Raw genomic sequence first — 18913 nt, 5'->3', positions numbered from 1 at the left:
TGTTTTATATTTCTGCTGTACAAAGAAAAAAATATTAGGTGTGTCTCCTGAAAATTGACTTCAACTTTGCCACTTTGCGTTGAAGAAAAAAATGTAGTTTTTTTTTAAAAAATAAATCTGTTCCTTTATATTTCCAGAATGTATATTTATAAGGATATTCTTTTTTTAAAAAAAGTAGATTGCTAATCAAAGTTATGATCCATATAAAAACAAAAATTTTTACAAAATAATAGATTATAGAATCCAAAAAGATAGTGAACACTATCCTGTTTTCCCATTCAGATGGGACATATGAAGGATTATTCAATGAAGCAGCAAACACACAAAAAATGTTTTAAATGCTCTGAGTCCCATATTCTTCAAAGACGCCCATTTGCCCAAAATTGTATCTAACAATTCATTTTCTAGAATAAAACCAGTATTATTGTTACCTTATGCTTTAGAATAGGGTTAGCGTTAGGAATTGGTAAGAAGAATACAGAAATACCTGATGCAATAGGAAAGTCCCATGGCAAGGCATTCCTCCACGATGATCCACAACAGCTGGGATATAGCTAGAAAACATCATTTTATTGAGACTGAATAGATAGCATCTTCTCCAACCTTGTGCTTTCAAGATATTTTTGAACCTGGAGTTCCCTAGCATTACATCCCAATCAGATATCCATATCCATACTGGCTAGAGCAATGCTTCTCAATCTTGGCAACTTTTAGAGTATGCACTGAGTGGAGAATTATAGAAGTAGCCAAGATTTGAGAATCACTGGCCTAGAATGATGAGAATTGTACTATAGTAAAGATTTACAAAATGCATGTTTTTATTAATCTCCATTTATATTGCACCAAGTAAACAAGTATTCATCAGTATTAATTTGCTCACCTTGACTGGATTTTATTTTTACAGCTTCATGTTACAATTCTTTTGTATGACTTTAAAAATACATGCTTTGCACTGCTCTAACCTTTGATATTAAGATATAAGATATTTCACAGTGTTCTGCTTTGTGACAAGAATTGTTCAGATATGCTTAAGACACTGAAAAGTACACAGTGTGAAAATTCTATCTAATTTAAAAAAAACTCTTCATAGCCTCCAAGATTGTTTCCATAGAAACCAATTCTGAGAAAATAAGTATCAAAGTTACACAAGGAGACCAGGTTGATTTATTCATTATTGAAGAGCATTTAACTGATCTTTTCCCATCAATTTCATATATATGTTCCTTGTTTCAAATTCTTGTACATTAATTTGCACATGTATGACTTGTTTTCATTTGCAAGTACAAATTCTTGTAATTAGATAAGAGATTTACTCTTTCAGAGGTTCTCTAATCATTCTTTAGAAAAGTTTAGCAAAATGAAATACTACAAAATTCTGCATCAGGTCATTAATAGTCCTGTAGAAAAGGGAAAGTTGGAGCCCCAACTTCTAAGATTTTTATAGCACTATAATTGGAGATTATACATGCATAGTAATGTATCTTCTTGCATCACTGTTAATGGCACAGGAGCCCTGCCCTTCATCCATTCTAGGTCAATTCACTACTCTGGTGATAATTTTTCAATCTCATTAGACTTTACCATCACTCTTAACTTGCTTTGTGGACAATTAGAGTTAGGATGAGAATCTTTTCCATTCAGAGTCTCATAGGGTCATTATCTGCATCTGTACAATAGGAAGTGTTTATTTATTCCTGTCTGAAACAATATCAGAAACTCACCATATACAATATTGAGTCAGTGGTCTGACTCAATATAAAGTGCTAAGCAGATGCACTGAACCAATCCAATTCAGATTTCAACAAAGTTGAATCTATCCTATAAATAATTGTATTACATTTAAAGTTTGGCAATTATTTTTTTCTAGCAAATGTACTAAAACAGAATGAACATTTTCAGCTGTGTAATTCACTTGGTGATCATGGCTCCTAAACTAGTTAGCAAAATGTAATTGTTCATAAGTATATAAAGCAACTTACTCGCCATTAGCTTCCAGCTCACAGATCTCAAAGAAGACCATGAGATCATACTTGCATTGACATGGGCCAATGCTGGGTCTTGTCATGGCACTCAATTTTGTTGCAGGCACTGCAAAAATTATAATAAAATGGAATAATTGGTCAAGTATAAAGGTTGAGAAACTCTATTATCTCATACTGCAGCTGGGTTTCTGCATCTTGCCTAAAGAGCTAATTTGAAAGATAAATGGCTGGTACTAGAAGGCCTTTGGGCATAAATGCACAGAAGCAAGACAGATGAGACTGTGAGTCTATGCACAATTTCTCACAAGAACCAGATATAAAAAATTCATATGAGAGATACAAGGCAATATACAAGGCACACAAAGAAAGGGAAAACATGTTACATCCAATGCCATTAAGAGCATCAAACAAGGATAACAGAATAAGAATAATAACAGAATAAGGATCATGCATTGTGTTTCTTAGTTGATGTGACTAAATAAGCAGTTATTGAGCACTTGGAGCTACTTTTCTGTAATGGGTGCCTAAAAATTTATTCAAATTATTCTTCAAACACTGAGATATCCCAAGGGGATCAGCTATACTCTAGAAATCGGAACTGTTTAAATAAGAGAAACCTCATTGTTCTGTGTCCCTCACCAATGACATTTTTTCATTTATTCAGTTGATATCCTGTCTTTCCAACCAGGCAAGTGTTCAATTCAAGGAAGAAGAAGTTGATTAAAAGTTGAAAACTGGGTTATACTGAAGTTTTACCATTTAGACCAAGGGTTCCAAACCCCTGGGCCACAGCCCACTACCAGGCCATGGCCTCTTTGCAACCAGACCATGCAAGCAGCAGGCCGGCACGCACATGTAGCTTGAATTACGGGTCAGTGTGTATGCATGCACACAGCTCAATTTGCACAAGTTGAGCTGCATGTGCATGTGCATGTGCACTGGCCTGCTATTTGCGGAAGTTGAGCAACATGTGCCGTGTTGCTCAACTTCCGTGCCAGCCCACCACTCACATGGCTTGGTTCCTCTCTCCCCCTCCACCAGGCTGCCAAGCAACAAAGGTTGGGGACCGCTGATTTAGATGTATGTTTGGGAAAGGGGCAACCAGAGATGACACACAGATAATTCTCTTCTACATCTATTCCTTATGAAAATTTGGGCAAGATGTCTGTTATTTCAATTCACCATCAACTGATGTCAACACAATACTAATTTTTACAAAGATTTGGGGCAGTTTTTCCAAATAACAGTTATTAATCACTAATATTTTTTGTTCTAAATGTCTAAAAATTCTGAAATTTTCATTAATGCTCATGTTAAACAAATAATACTTTCTCTCTTACCTGGTTTTGATAATGGCATGACGCGAGGAAAATGGCGGCGAGATGGTCTTAGGGGGCTATAATAAAAGGCATAACTAATTAAAATGAATGCTATAAAAATAAACTGTAATCAATCAGGACAGACCTATTGAATAGATCTTTAAAATTTTCAAAAAAGTATTTTGTGCTTGGTAAAATACTGGAAACTGAACATACAGTGTAATACAATATCACAATTTTTATTTGTGTAAGAATTTGAAATAACAAAGATTCAGTGTTTATATTTGGTAATTGATTCCTGTTGCTCAGTTGTCTAGCCAGGTTGGTTTACCTAAATGCAATACAGTAGTGTTGTATCTCGTTATATGATTCCTCAAACACACTAGGACATGTTTTATTTGTTTTATAATGGCACAGATTGCACTGTAGCAGCTTTGCAAAAGTTAAACTGTTGCTGAAAATCAGGCAAACATCTCAGTGATTTGTAGGGCAAGTTCCACTTCTTATAAAGAAGCAGATGAGCCAAAAGTAGTGAAAGATCATGGATGATAATTTACCTGAGTACATCCTTGCAGAGAGGGGGGAAAGGATACTGCTGATAGTGGCCAAACACCTCAAAGACAATTGGCTGGCTTTTAATGTATTCAATAAAGGATTTAGTGACCTCAACTGCAATCTGTAAGACAGAAAAGAAAAGGATAAAAATGCTTATTTTATATAACAAGATATTCAACTTAAAATGGCCAAATTATTAAGCTGGGTAAAATTTATTGGAAGATCTAAAGATCTAAAACTTTCATTCACTGAAGCTAAAAAAAAGGGGGCAAACTTAAAACTGCAATGGTAATATATGTTAATATATCTCATTATCTTCGTTGATTTTCTGGCATTCTAGGCCTTTATTCCTTCATCAATGGTCTGTCCAGAAATGAAATCAACAAAGCAAGTCATAAAATATCACTAATTATGTCAAGGACATAATTGTACAAAATAAATTAAATTCTCCCCTTTCGTGGTCATCTAGAAACAAAATACTGTTGTCTCAAAAACTAGTAATATAAACCTCTAGTACTGTAATATACATAGAAATCATAAAAAACAGCGTTAGCCAGTAAGCAGAAAGCTAGATTTAATTTTCTATCAGTCTTTAAAAGAATTAAAACAATTTTAAAGGAGAAATAATGCACAAATATGCAAAATTAACAACACGAAGCAGAAAATTACACTAACATTCTGAACATGATAAAAGCCAAGAGGTGGGCCTCGACCAGTGTTCTTCAAGGGCTCAGTAGAGAAGGCTTCATCATGGCGGTGAATAAAACTGTGAAAAAAGAGCTTCTATTACTATGCTAGAATACATTCATTTCAAAAGCATATACATACACAGGATGTGTGTATGCAATTCATTTAAATTGTAAACACAAGTTTGACTGCAGTCTGTTGATCATCACCAGGCCTCCTATATGGTGTGCTCTACTCTCTGTTAGAATTTTTCAGTTCAGAAACTGAAAAATCAAAAGCACGACATTATATGGAAAGATTAGGAAGATAATACTTTTTTCTCTCATCTTGTAGGGCTCTTCTGTATTTCCATATTCTCTCATAAAAGTAATTGATATCTTCAGGCTATTAAGCTTCGTTCCTGTATTTATTCTCAGTAAGAATAAATGCACTTTTAAATGCACTTATATTCTAGCCTCCATCCCTCAAATTTTTAATGTTAAAATCATTTTGATTAATTATCCATGTGAAAAGAATGGATCAATGACAAAGTGTGATCACAGTCTTCTAAATTTATCTAAACTGCATAAATAGCAAATGGTGGAATTGAACTGTATCTCACTTAAATTGGCAGAAGATGTCCGCATATTCTGCTGAGATGCTGGAGGCCTGTAGAACAGTAACTCTGAAAGTGAAAATGCTGCCCAATTTCAAGTGCTCCAAAGCTGTCTCAAAAGGTCCATCAACTGTGGATTTCTCTGAACTCTCCAGGAGAATATCTTCTGGAGTGGCTAAAAAAACATAATAGCTATTGTAAACACTTTCTTCTCAAATATAAAGTTTCATATTTTATCTATCCATGTTTCATATGTACAACAAAGAAGAAAATCATCCATCCATATTTGAGGAAAAACTTCATCAAAGAGAGTTATAACAATCAATTTGCCATTTACCAGAAATCGTGAGAATGATACAGTATAGCTGATAATATGGTCTATAAACCACACATCAGAAAGCAACTAACTGTGGCTGGAGTTTCTGATCAGTCTACATGGACAGTCTCATGTAAAGCACTTTGCAGTAAACTAAACATAGGACATTGCCTCTTTTATGGAGGCTTAAACTTTCTCCCTCATCTTAATTTAGCTGTATTCCCATTTAATTCATTTTCATTGTGTTAAGTGTTTAACATTTTAAAATATTGACATTTTGTGCAGTATGTAAACTATTTCATTTCTCAACCTAGTCTGCATCAGCACCATACAAATATATCTGACAATGTTGCATTTTATATTTTCCTTATAAGAAGACCCAATGTGATTTTATTGCTGTGTACAAGTTTCCTCCCCCGCCCCAAAACAAGAAGGCTTTTTACCTGCACAAGTGTTGTTGTTGACTTCATCTGCTGATGGCCCTATATCAGTAATTTGTCCCTGTCCTTCTACTATGCGCAGCTCCTCTTGTGATGTTCCAGAGCGAGACATTCCCACTGCAGGACAGGATTCAGACTGGAACTACAAAGAAAAACATCAATATTATTGTCTCTGGCAATAAAACAGTTTCTTTCTTCTTTTTAAAAATTGCATCACAACCATATATGGCAAAGCTCAAAAAGAAAACAGGCAGAGGCTATAAAAGACTGTTGCATTTACATTTATTATTCATTTTATTGATATCCTATTTTCTTCTTCAAGGAGTTCGCAGTGGTCAACATGAATCAATAAAAATGTCGTATGCTTCTGAATAGTATCCATAAAATGAAATATAAACTCATCCACTCAAACACCAGACCAACGAAATCTAGAACCTGAAAGTTGTTAATGTCTGTTTTCAGTTAACCTAGAGACTGGAAAAATCTCTGCTTTGGTTTTTATCTCAGTACATGTAAAGAAATGTAAGCACAGAGTTGTTGCTGAGGAAATTTAGTATTAGGTTGTGAATATATCCCATCTTTCAAAAGTCCTGTGTGTTTAAAATCTATATAAGAAACCTATTAATAATTGATAAGGTATGAGACAAGTATCTTCATGAAATCAACCCCACTGAAATAATTCTTATATAGTCCTGGTTTTTACAGCATACCTTCTCAAAGTGCTGATCATCAAAGGAAATTTTAGCTGTTCCTGACTGCCGCACTCCTGAGCCATAATCTGGTGCTTCTTCATCAGCTGGAAACAGGATTATGGCAAGAGAATACAGTAAGTAAACAAAAGTTTATTTATTCAATTTGTATAGCCGCCCATCTTAAAGTAGAATCTATACGCAATGAGCAATAATCAAAGTTCACATTTTCCAATAAGCTGGAAGCCACAGAAGCTCCCTAAACAATTTTATTTTATTTTCAAATACCTCAGAAGGAGGCAAGATCAGCTCATGGTTATTATTCAAAGAAGTGATAAAAACACTGACTGGTATTTGATGAAGCAAATATTTTTTTAAATGATTCTGGTTAATTAATTATCTAGATCAGTGTTTTTCAAATTTGGCAACTTTAAGATGTGTGGAAATCTTCCAGAATTGCCCAATCAGCATGCATCTTGAATCATCCAAATATTCTTATTAGGCTTCAAGAACCATAGAATTGTGCATCTGTCCATAATAGATTTAAAATATAAATATTTGATTAAGCTACTTAAAATATAAATGTTTCATTAAACTATTTATAAAAGGTAAATCTAAAATCTGTAGCTGATATACTGGAAAAGGAATACTTGCGAGTAAATTCAATAACTATAATAATATCAAAGATGAGCTTTCATAAAATGACTCCCATCAATTGAGAAATTTAAACTACAGAAGAATTAAATATGAATAATGTGGATTTAAATTAGAACATGGATGTAGCAAAGTGAAAAAACATACAATACAATGCCTCTACTATAGTATCTTTAGGAGCAATAAAGAAACCATATAAAATGAAATTATAAAAATACGTTATTGTATTACCCTCCCAAATATATACACATTGATCTGTCCACTTGAAAAATTGCATATGTAACAGTAGTAAGGCTGGGGTCTATTCCATCCCCATTCTTCATGGAGTTCTATCACATATTTTTTCCATGACAACCATACTACCATCAGAATAGTCCACAGAAAGCTAGTTTACAATACTAATCCTTGACCTAAACAGGATTGCCATTTGTCACCTTCCCTGCCTGTTTCCCACAAGCAAAGTCAATGGAGAAACTGGCAGGGAAGGTTGCAAGTCACTTTGGATAAGTCTCCCTAGCCTTCTGCACTAGCACCGTGCTTGCACCATGCCGGACCATCCATCCGCGACCTTCCTGAACTTGCACCATGCTTTCAGCTTCCTGTGCTCATGCCACACCTGTATTGGTCCTTCCAAGCCTTTCCTCACCCTTCTTCCTCTCATGAACAGCCTGTGTTGGGCCTCCCAGGACCTCCCATTCCCCCTATGGAGCCCCTGTGCTACTTACCCATGATTCCCACTACTTCCCATTTAACAACCCATGTATCTTGGGGCTATGATGTCAAATGGGACTGACAGGATTATTGTTGCTAAGTGATGTGGTCATATAACATTATCCTTTCTAATCACATTGCTTAGCAACAGCAACGCTGGATCCAATTGCCATCGTAACCTGAAGACTACCTAGGAAAAAGATCACAGCAGCCTAAAGTTTGTTCTTGAAACCCATACCTCCAAGTAGATTCATGTGACCTTAAAAAGCATCATGCAGACATAATAAGGGAGGAAAAGTATAACACTCTGTCAATCATGATATAATTTTATATAGGCCTATTCATCCCTTGTCATTCATCACTTCATTAGCCCTTTGAGATAGGCCAGACTAGGAAACCAAAATTATGAATGCTAATGCTACCTTGATTATAGGGCGGTGATGGCAAACCTTTTCGGCACCAAGTGCCGAAAAGGGAGTGCACGTGTACATCTGGGCCGCAACCCAGAAGAGGCGCTGCCCAGGACGCGTGCCCGAAAATGAACTTCCGGTTTCAGCTACTGAACTTCTGGTTCCAGCCAGCTACTCTTCCAGGTTTCTGGCGCGCATGCGCACGCAACAATCAGCTGGCCAGTGCGCATGATCATGCAGGAAAATGGAAGACCAGCTCTTCTAATTTCTGGCACTGCCGCATGCAAAATGGCCAGCTGATCGTCACATTCGCATGCATGCCAGAAATCCAGAAGAGGAATGGGCAATGCCACATGTGCCAAGCAACATGGCTCCCCGTGCCACTTCAGGCACGCGTGCCATAGGTTCGCCATCACAGTTATAGGGTCATGATAATAGAGCCCACAAGTCTGAAAGCACCTCCCCATTATCTGCAAGATAACTAGGGAGGCTCAAATCTGAGACATTTATCTCTAATTAAATTTCTGCTCTGGACTCAGATTTCTTTTATCTGACCAATGTCTTGGTTGTGGCTCATGCTCTTCAAGGTCATTCTCACAGCCCATTACATCCTGTAGTTCTAGGTGTTATTTTTATAGTTCCATCTTCAGAAGCTGCCAAGCAACCCAAGGAGAATCCTTCAATCAACCATCAGGGAAAGGCCATTTGGGAGAGGGCCATTCATCCAGCACCTTCGTTGTGTTTGTATTTCTAGAGTAAACTAGGTATGTAGTGAAGAGTCAACCAAATGGTTGAGGAGTTCCCCAAATGTCAACTGATGACATGGGATAAAACAGTAGTTATTGTTTAAGCTTTGGAATCCTAACTGTAAGCCTGACCTCTTTCACAAGAAATGGAGGTTAATCCCTCAGCATCAATATAATTGGGGGGGGGGGGAATCTATCATCAGCCCAGAAAAATAAGCACAATGTGAGCAATCCATATTTTATGGAAAATTTAGGGCACTCTATTCTGCCTCATTTCTTTAGAGGACTGTCTGGATGTAAAGTTGATAGGGTCCCCCCCCCTTTCAGACAACATAACTGAACAGAAGAAAGTAATTTTCTCTCCCAATATACTCCCTGTATTCATATTAGTGTTAAAATTGCCCACGAGGATTACCAGATATCTGGCAGAAAGAGGATATTCCTTTTTTTTTTCCTTCATGTCCTCCATCCAAAAGGCAGAATTAAATGAAATATTGCCCAACTTTTTAAAAAAATAATTTTATTAATATTACAGTTGAAAAAATCAAAACTAATACAAACTACAAAATATACTATATACATAAAATATAGAAAGTGTAGGAAAAAAGAAAAATGGGGGAAAGGGAGAAAAAGAATAAAGAAGTAACTTTCTCCTTCATCACAAGATCAAACAATTTTAGTAAAATATCACTATCTCTTGGTAACACAACAAATACACTTTTCTTTCCTTTATTCATCTTGTAACTTTTACCAAAATATTAAGGCCTTGTCATTCATTCTTTGTCATCAAAAGTCCTTTAAAGGCTATCCGAAATAACTACAAAACTGTTGGGAAACTTCCAGTCTGGCAGGAAGAAGGGATGAGTGCAAAGCTAATTCTAGAGTCACTGTGCAATCATAAAAGGTCCAGAATCAGTCCTTCCTGAATTACTTGGTTCCTTCTCTAATTGTTCCCAAGGGAGAGATGCCAGACTGGGAATATTCCTGTTTTATAGGCAGAACATAATAAATATTTAACTCGAACTCTGCAGGTTGTTTGTGCCTGACAATAACTATTTTATCCTTGATCAAATAAGTTGACTCTGTATCTCTCGCTTTAAATAATTTCAGGTTTTAATCTCTTAAAATAATGTCCTTGAGCTTGATTTCTTTTGATCTTCTCTTTGTCTCATTGTTTAACACTTAAAAGCTTTAACAGATCTTTTATAAATCCAGTAAAAAAGAATTATCAAAATTACTCTCCATAAAAGTATTTTATTGTTGTTTAAATATTTTGTTCCATTTTGCATTAATGTGTCTGTGTCAGAGTTTCCCATAGAAAGGATCATTCTATTTAATTACAAATTCTAATTTCAAAATAATCTGGACCTAAATTTGCTTTTAACTTTCCAATATAATCACTTTGAACTTTCTTTTGTTCTTTATTCTAAAACAGTATTATTTTTCTAAATCCTTAAAGTTATATGTTAAATTTCTTTTGCACAGAAGGAAACTCATCCACTGAATTCAATAATTCTTGGCATTTCAAATGTTCTTAATATTTCAAAATAAGTAAAAAATATTTGCAAAGGTAATTAAGAGATGAGGTTTGTTTGAACTTCTTGCCTATAAAAAAATCTGTGTTATAACTGTAAGCTAAGATGAAAGTCCTATTTCCAGCTGTTTAACTAGAAGTCAATCATAAAAACTTCTGTCCTACAATCTACTCATAAGGAGCACCTGAACGGAGCACAAGGGGTTATCTCATAGTCTCTTCTTGCTCCAGAGAACTTCACCAGTCTGCATATTGCATCCAGTTGTAATGTCCGCCATGGATGCCATTTAAAAAAGACATCAAGCTTGCCATAAATCCTCATCGAGAGCTTCATACATTGTTTGGCCTTTTAAATATCTAACAACTCTTCTAGATCAGGTTTTCTCCCAGCAGTGCAGCACTTCCATAAATGCTAATTACAAGTTAACATGCTCCATTCTATGATCTTAATTAATTGATTAGTAACCCTTCTCTCATCTCCCTGGGCTGCTGGCTGAAATTGACAAGAACTTAATCAGTTACACACTGAAGGCGTTTGCCTGGCAATTGGTTCTAGCATAGTTTCTGCAATTGAAAAACCAGTCTTTCTGATGTTGGAAAAAGTTATTTCAAACACATGTAGGCCTTTTTTTTCTGTTTTGCAGTTTTTCACTGAATTTTTTGTCAGGATGCCAAGAAAGTCAAATAATGTATCTTCCTTTTCCTACCATTTGCCCTCCTTTCCACACGTCCTGTCTTCCTTTGCCTGTTCAGATATCTAGTAATCCTGTTTTCATTGCTTCAATGGTGCCTAAGGTTAGCATGTTCATACATTACAATGGCTCCTTAACTGACTTGGTTAAATATGTTCTTATAAATCAGTTGAAACACTAACTTTTCCTCTCTGGAATTCCTAGCAATAATGTTAAAGTATTCTCCCCTTTAATGCACCCTAGTTGTTAATTTTAACAGTTGGAGTAAAAGATGGGATATAAATCAAATATACAAGAGGATCTTTCCCCACAGATATTATTTTTTAAAAAGTTGCTCACCAGAAGAAGGACCAGCACCTCCTTCATTATGTTTACCCACCTCTTACCTGAAATAGCCTGAACTGCTACCCGCAGGAATCCTTTAACTTCCCCCTTCTCGCTGACAATGGCAACACGATGGACCAAAGGTACAGGGTATAGCAAGTTGCTGAGATACACAAATGCTCTGGAAGGAAAAGTAACATAGGACAGTGGTCACTGCGTCCCACGTATGAACTTCTCCAAACATACTCCATAGCCGATGGTAGCTGGGACCACAGTTCACCGCTCACATCACAATATGGTGCTGCAAAGCAAAACTAAAGAAAAGCAGCCATGGCCAGCCGGACAGAGAGGGGGGTTCAGCGTGCTTAAAACAGAGCTCCTGTACTGAGCATGAAGCGAAAATGTAGTGAGTTAGTGAGCGCTAGCATAGCGTACCTCTGGTTCTGTCAACTCTTATGACCGAAGGGAAGGGAAAGGGATGGTGCTGATGCAAGAAGGAAAACTAGAACAAGGACCTGTGGCCGGAGAGACTAGGCAACTAGTACCCTGGGTGCTGTAATTCGTCCAAGGTCCTGCTGCTGGATAACAATGGGTTCAAGGGACAGAAAAGAGAGAAGGCAGATGGGATTAGATTGAAGGAACTAAAAGCAGAAAGAATTAGTGGGGGAAAGTAAGGAGACTGGGAAGAAGAGGAAGTCCCTTCTACAGAGGAACACTTTTTTCAAAATTTTGAGAGGGACTCTCAATTCAATTGAATTGAATTCAATTTCAAGCCTGTTTCCAATGATTTCTTATCATTTCAAACCGACAGAATTAGTCAAGTAATGGGGGAAGAAACATTTCTATAAAGACAATTATATGTTTGAGCTAGATTTGTGCAACTCATTGATGGGTAGAGAATGGAGGGATTTCTTGCAATATAGCCAGGAGTAAAATTACTAAATGCAAGGTATCTATCATGGGAAGCTTAGATGACATTCCCACATGGAACTAGGTAAGAACAGTAACAGTAACACTATTTATCCCAGACTCCATATTCTTGTTGCAATTAGAGTATGCTGGGGAGTTTACATATTATTTATTTTTTGGAATATATTTCCTTGATGACTTGCATGTGGAAACAGATATTGATGGATTCCATTTTAACCCTTTCCATTGGATTGATATATATACTAAAATGAAAGGCCCACATAGGATATTTATATTATCATTATACTTCAGCAATCCATAATAGATTTGGAGCATTATCCCTTATGGAGCAAATAGACATCAATAGAATTCAATCATAGCTGCTTCTGTATCAAATTGCATAGTGTAGCAAGTTAGGACAAGCCACTTGGCAGCAGATTACAACATGACAGTAAGCCAGAAAAGCCTAGACTTCAGAAAAATATGAAAATTTAGATGGGTATGTATTCCTGTGCCATCTATAAATATTGCTAAGGATGGGACATGAAAAAGGAATCAAATACCCATTGCAATCAGAATAGGGCACTAAAGTTATAGGATATTTCATGTATGAAAATGCCCTAAGACATCTGCTTAAAATTCATTAGAATTATTTTGAAATAGAAAAACAATGCATTAGATCCACATTGAGCTGTTCAGCTATTTTCAGTCTGTGTCATACCATTACACATAGAAACAAAAACAAACATTTGTCATACAGATGGATTGTTTATTTAATGCTTTCTGTCCCAGATTTTTTTTCCTTAACGTACTGAAATCTCCATGTTCAATTTTATCACATTCTCAGTGTTGGTTATAATTATGGAGATCAGGAAGTATAAATGCACATAGTGGATAAATGAATAAAAGTGGGAAATCAGAGTTCTATAATATAATCAACAAGCATTACATAGATGTAAGATAACCTATCTAGGACAGGATTGTAGAACTGGGACCATTTACATCAATTATATCAACCTGAGTTCCTGTAATATATTACTTTTTGTTATTTTAACTATTTCCTTCCTAGAAATGAATAGGAAGCAACTAATTAAAACCTGGTAGCTAGATCAGTATTAAAATGGGCAATACATTCTACTGTATGAGATTAAACATTTTTTAACAAACATTATGAGAATCTTATCTATGCTACATGACAGGTATTCTAGAATCATTATGGGCCAATATAAAATATCCCATAGAAATTTTGTTCTTCCTGGTGGTAAAACTATGCTTTAGCACTATTAGCTATCCTGGCACAATTCTGAACTAAGTGGCTAAGTTATTCAAATGTGGCTAATACATATCAAGCTAAGTTTAACATATAAATTATTTTGCTCAACATGTTTTGATTGTTGTGAAAATGCACATATGCTTGCACGTGAGGTGAAGTTTTTCTCTAGATTTGTAAAAATCTAATTTTACAAACTCAATACATGTCAATGAGACCTGAAATCATGATTTTCTTCTCCTATTTCTCTAATCTTCAGGTGACTCCTTACTATTCTGAAAAGTTCCCATTCAAATGTTTAATTTTATATTAAAATTAAAAAATTTAACCAACAAAAGCTGATGGTTGGAAGGATTATGACAAATAGCACAGTGTCTGCTTCATAAGAAGAAAACATTATTATAGATCACAAAAAATTATCAATGGATCCAGTCATTCTGTAGCATTATCTCTATTTTTATATTGGATCTATTCTGATATTGGATGTTTTGACACTGGATAGATCATCCATTGCAGTACCATTGTGAAGCAGGCCAGAAAAAATGAAACCAATAATTAAGCATTTCACGGGCTGAAATTGCCTCTTCCATACACTTGTTCAAAGGGAAGGAAAGAAAATAAGGAGATGGAGAGGTTGAGGAGAGGAATCAGCAAGAAGAGGAAAAAAGGAAAGAAGACAAAGAAGAAGGTGGTGGAAGAGGGTTGAATAAAGGAAGGCAGAAAAGAGATTGTGTGTCATTAAAGGAACAGAGTCGCTAACCACAAGATTGGTGAGGTGCAAAGATGGCATGCTCAGACCAAAGAAAAGCCTTTCAAAAGAAGACAAAAGTGAAATAACCATCCCCCCCAATTTTGCTTAAGCTTTGGAGATAGAGCCAGCAGCTAAAAATAAATAAATAAGGAAAAATAAATAAAAATCAAAGACAAAAAATCCAATCAAAGCACACTTCACGAGAAATGTGAACGGCACAGCTGCTGCGTGGGAGGAGTCAATTTTGAACTGACTCAAAAGACCCCCAAGAACAGTTCACAGGATTGGGGGAAGAGGGTATTCCCTCATTGAACTATTTGGTCATTTGGCCTGTTTGTTGATTTAAAATCTCAAATCCCCCAAGAGGAGAAAAAAAAGGGGAAGAAGCCAGCTCTTTCGGTCTGAGACTGCAGGACTCTTCCCCCTTATCCCTCTCTGCCTTTTGTAAGCCCCTTTGCTCCCTTGCTCACTCCCATTTTCCTAAATGCTACTTAACAGAGAGGAAACTAGAAGTCAGGATTTCCTGCCTGAACTTGGATGGCCGGATGCAAGATATCAGAACTCCCAAAGATTGCTGCAGCTATAACAAGCCACGATGATATCAAAATAGATGCATCATGACATCATCATGAATATAACATAATTATCTAATGACTTCATGATGTCTTATGTAAGTGGAAAAGTCACATCATTTGTTTGATGATATCATGATGCATGTGTTTGGCCCCACTAGCCTATAATGACAATAGTTACACAGAAAAAGGATTTTTAGTAACTGAAATTTTCTCTACTTATAAGCTTACAATTACAAGCACAGCAGCTCTATACTTTTTCATTATACTTAATCGCTTGCTCTGAATACCAAAGGAAAAAACTTTATACAGTAGTCCTCGACTTATGACCATAATTGAGCGCAAAATTTCTGTTGCTAAGCGAGACATTTGCCCCATTTTATTACCTTTCTTGCCACAGTCGTTAAGCAAATCACTGCAATGGTTAAGTTAGTAACAGAGTTATAAAGTGCATCGGGCTTCCCCATTGACTTTGCTTGTCAGAAGGTTGCAAAACATGACCTCGGGACACTGCAACCATCATAAATAAAACCATTTGCCAAGCGCTCAAATTTAGATCACGTGACCATGGGGATCCTGCAATGGTCATAAATCACTTTTTTCAGTGTCGTTGTAACTTCAGTCACTAAACAATAAGTCAAGGACTATCTGTACTAATCCCAGATTCCCAATGAGTTCAATTATCAACTAAGTCATCCTTCTACACACTTATGCCAGTAGCCCTGTGAAGGGCAGTGTTTAGCTGTTGTCTAATGAGACAAACATAATTTGTTTGGGCTGTGCAAATTGATAAAGATATTGCAAAAACCTCAGCCAATAATTTGGCAGGCAGTAAGACTGGGTTCACATATTGTATTACATCACTTTGTTTGTTATTCATGGTTCTTGAATAAGCTGCAATGGTTTAAGGAAAGCTTAATAAAGCACATTATAGCATGGCCCAATAAGTGAATCCTGTTGAGGATTGATTTCTAGGATTATACTTCCTCGGTGGTTCAGATTATGCATTAGTTACTAAAATAAGACCATTTTTTCTGTTTTTCCAAGCAAAGAAGATGCCATAGATCCACTGTTGGGATATAGAGAAATAAATGATACATGTATTATTACATCATCACACAAATGATATAACTTGCAAATCTGCATTAGCCATTATTACATAATTGTGACATTTGGGTTATGATGTTACAATCATGTGCCACCATTTTGTCATCATTGAGGCTTGTTATAGTTATACAGAATGGTATATTGGAGGATTTATAGTAGACAGAGTCAGTTTTATTGTCCTAAAGCAACAAAGACAAAGTTTTTCAGTACATATGGTATATGAAAATAGTAACTGACCCAGTTTGCTTTCTAAAAATAAGTGTTTTTGCTAAATGCAATGTGGCAGGAATTCTCCTTTAGCATTCTAAGTTTCTAAATCCCAGATCGTCTTTAATCATGTTCTGCTCAGTAGCCCTTTATTTCAGAGTTACCTGTTAATATCTATCCCAAATCAATGGATAACTATATTAAATCTATGGTCCTAATTTTCTGTGGATATCCTACCATGTGTAAATTAATATACATTTTAAAATACTATTGACCAACTTAATTAAGAAAAAACAAAGAATCTTCTTTCACTGCTAGTTCTTAGGAAATTATGCTCAATTCTGAGACTGTGAGACTACAATTGTGGGTTCCATAGGATATGGCAATATAATGCGCGCACACAGACTCCCTTTAGAAATGTACAATGCCAAAGTGCTGGTGTTGCCATCAGGTTTTATCACATCCATTTACAGATGCTTTGCCTTTTATCCTGTGTTATTTCACTCTGTAGTTGGTCTTCCTTTCTACTACTCATCCCCTTGGGGAGGGGTGGGGGAGGGGGTTTTCCTCTGAAATGTCTTTTGGGGGGTCCCCCAGCCCCTGTGTGCTTGACATGGGAAAGCAGGTCTCTTATGCGAAAGAGCTAGTTCCTTCCCAGCATGCTCTCCTAAGACCTCACCAACCTTCCTACTAAACTGAACAGGGGGGAGCGGTCGTAAAATGGATCCTGGCCATCATACAGCGGGTACTCCGGAAAGATGTCTTCCTCCAGGTCCTCCTCCTCCTCCTCCTTCCCCACGTGCTGCTCGTCAGCAGGCTCGGTGATGTCGGAGTCGGGGTTCGAGAAGGTGGGGGAGGGGGTGAGATCAGCCATGCGCTCGCTCATGCATGTGTTGAAAATAGGAGAGCTGTTGCAGCCAGAGATATCTGAACTAAGGTTAGTACAACAAGATAGGAGACAGGTTAACACCAGCTATTCTAACATACGCACGCGTGTACACACACACAGAGAGAGAGAGAGAAAGAGAGAGAGAGAGAGAGAGAAAGACTAGGATTGCTTTGTCCCTTCTTTAAAATCAAGCAGCAGAATTAATATGGACGGAGATTAAAAAAGAAACTTCCCAGATCAAACACATCTAACAAAAGAGCCACAAATGCCATCAGCTGAAAATTGATGCATGGGATAAAAAATTCCTGGTGTCCATTTCATCAAATTGAGATATTGGTAAGTGGAAGATGTCCGTTATGAATCCTCCCAAATGACTGGATTATTTATTTAATACATTTTTAATTTGTAAAAATTCTATAGCTAAACCCTTTCTACCTGGACTCCAACCAACTCTCAACTGATGGTATGACATTTCTTCTCTAATAGTTGCATGTGAAGCACATGAGAACACACAATATATACTAGGCAGATATCACACTCCATACATCAAACACACACACCTACACACAAAGGTACAAAATTCTGTAAAAGAGTTTCTGAGCTACCCTTCACCCTACAATGTTTTTGCTTGGTTTTGGTTGCTACCGTTGTCATCTAGAAGCATCATACACCAAGAGGATCTACATTGTAATAAGGTAATGAAATGGTTGTCATATTCCCATCACATCTAATTGTGATGGTTTTAATAATTCAGAAATCATAATCAACAAGCAGGAAGTTGTAATGATGGGCTACAACGTAGCTTGCATGAGCTAAACTACACAGAATTGGCAACTGAGGCAGGCATCATTCTGGATCAGAGAGTACAGACCCTAATCATCTTGCTGCAGAAAGTTTCAGCTCTCAGTACTCTGGACACCATGCATTTGGACATTAGGCATGGTTTTATGAAAAATGTATACGGTGCAAGTATATGTGCAGATGATATTTAAAAGGCTCTGCATCAAATGAATGGACAATCCACTCCAACACGGAATGGAGATGTTGACCTGATTTCTTATCAAGTGTGAGATGTGATCTTAACATCTTGATCTAAAATGTAATACGATCATTATTCCATAGTGGAAGGAGAGCTTGTGTTATATATCATTTGCTTTGGCTAGCTATGAATTGTTTTTTTTTCCCCTTGGACATCATTGGTTTTGCTTTATATTTTTTGACAAAGAAGACCAAAACTCTCACCTGCCAACCAGCCTGAACCAAGGAAAGCGATCATAAAAGGGGTCTCCGCCTGTCACCACATTATCACAGTCTTCTATAACACTAGAGGGTACTTCAGCTGCCCGATCATACATCTCCCGCATCAAGTCCAACCTCTGCCTGAAATGGCAGAAAAAATGGATTTTCTATCAAAACAGTAGTTGAGAAAGTATTAGCCAACCAGTTTACCTGTGCATGCCACTATCATGATATAGTAAGAATTTGGTATAGAAACCTGTTCTGCTTATTGAGACGTATTAAATTAGCATGTTCTCGAATCAGATAAATAAAAAC

General features: G+C 36.6%; 1 protein-coding gene across 17 annotated transcripts in view; it reads right to left on the bottom strand.

The window, feature by feature from the left end:
* The window catches only part of KIF1A (kinesin family member 1A), an 85897-nt gene that overhangs the window by 18994 nt on the left and 47990 nt on the right, over positions 1-18913 (bottom strand). For 12 of the 17 annotated variants that reach the window (XM_070945651.1, XM_070945652.1, XM_070945653.1 and 9 more), the window contains 10 exons: positions 18602-18739; positions 11717-11835; positions 6605-6690; positions 5898-6036; positions 5145-5313; positions 4532-4622; positions 3859-3977; positions 3323-3378; positions 1980-2088; positions 488-554 (listed from right to left, as the gene is read on the bottom strand). In XM_070945651.1, the coding sequence (XP_070801752.1) occupies positions 488-554; positions 1980-2088; positions 3323-3378; positions 3859-3977; positions 4532-4622; positions 5145-5313; positions 5898-6036; positions 6605-6690; positions 11717-11835; positions 18602-18739 (1093 nt within the window). Of the gene's footprint in view, positions 1-487; positions 555-1979; positions 2089-3322; positions 3379-3858; positions 3978-4531; positions 4623-5144; positions 5314-5897; positions 6037-6604; positions 6691-11716; positions 11836-17153; positions 17403-18601; positions 18740-18913 lie in introns of all 17 variants that reach the window. The other 5 variants (XM_070945646.1, XM_070945649.1, XM_070945647.1 and 2 more) reach the window with 2 other exon arrangements.

Source organism: Pituophis catenifer, unplaced genomic scaffold, assembly GCF_029215685.1.
Source record: "Pituophis catenifer annectens isolate HBS135680 unplaced genomic scaffold, rPitCat1.0.hap2 SCAF_6, whole genome shotgun sequence".
In the NCBI taxonomy this organism is placed as follows: domain Eukaryota; kingdom Metazoa; phylum Chordata; class Lepidosauria; order Squamata; family Colubridae; genus Pituophis; species Pituophis catenifer.
Note: the sequence above shows the minus strand (reverse complement) of the source record. Positions and strands in the feature narration are given on the sequence as shown.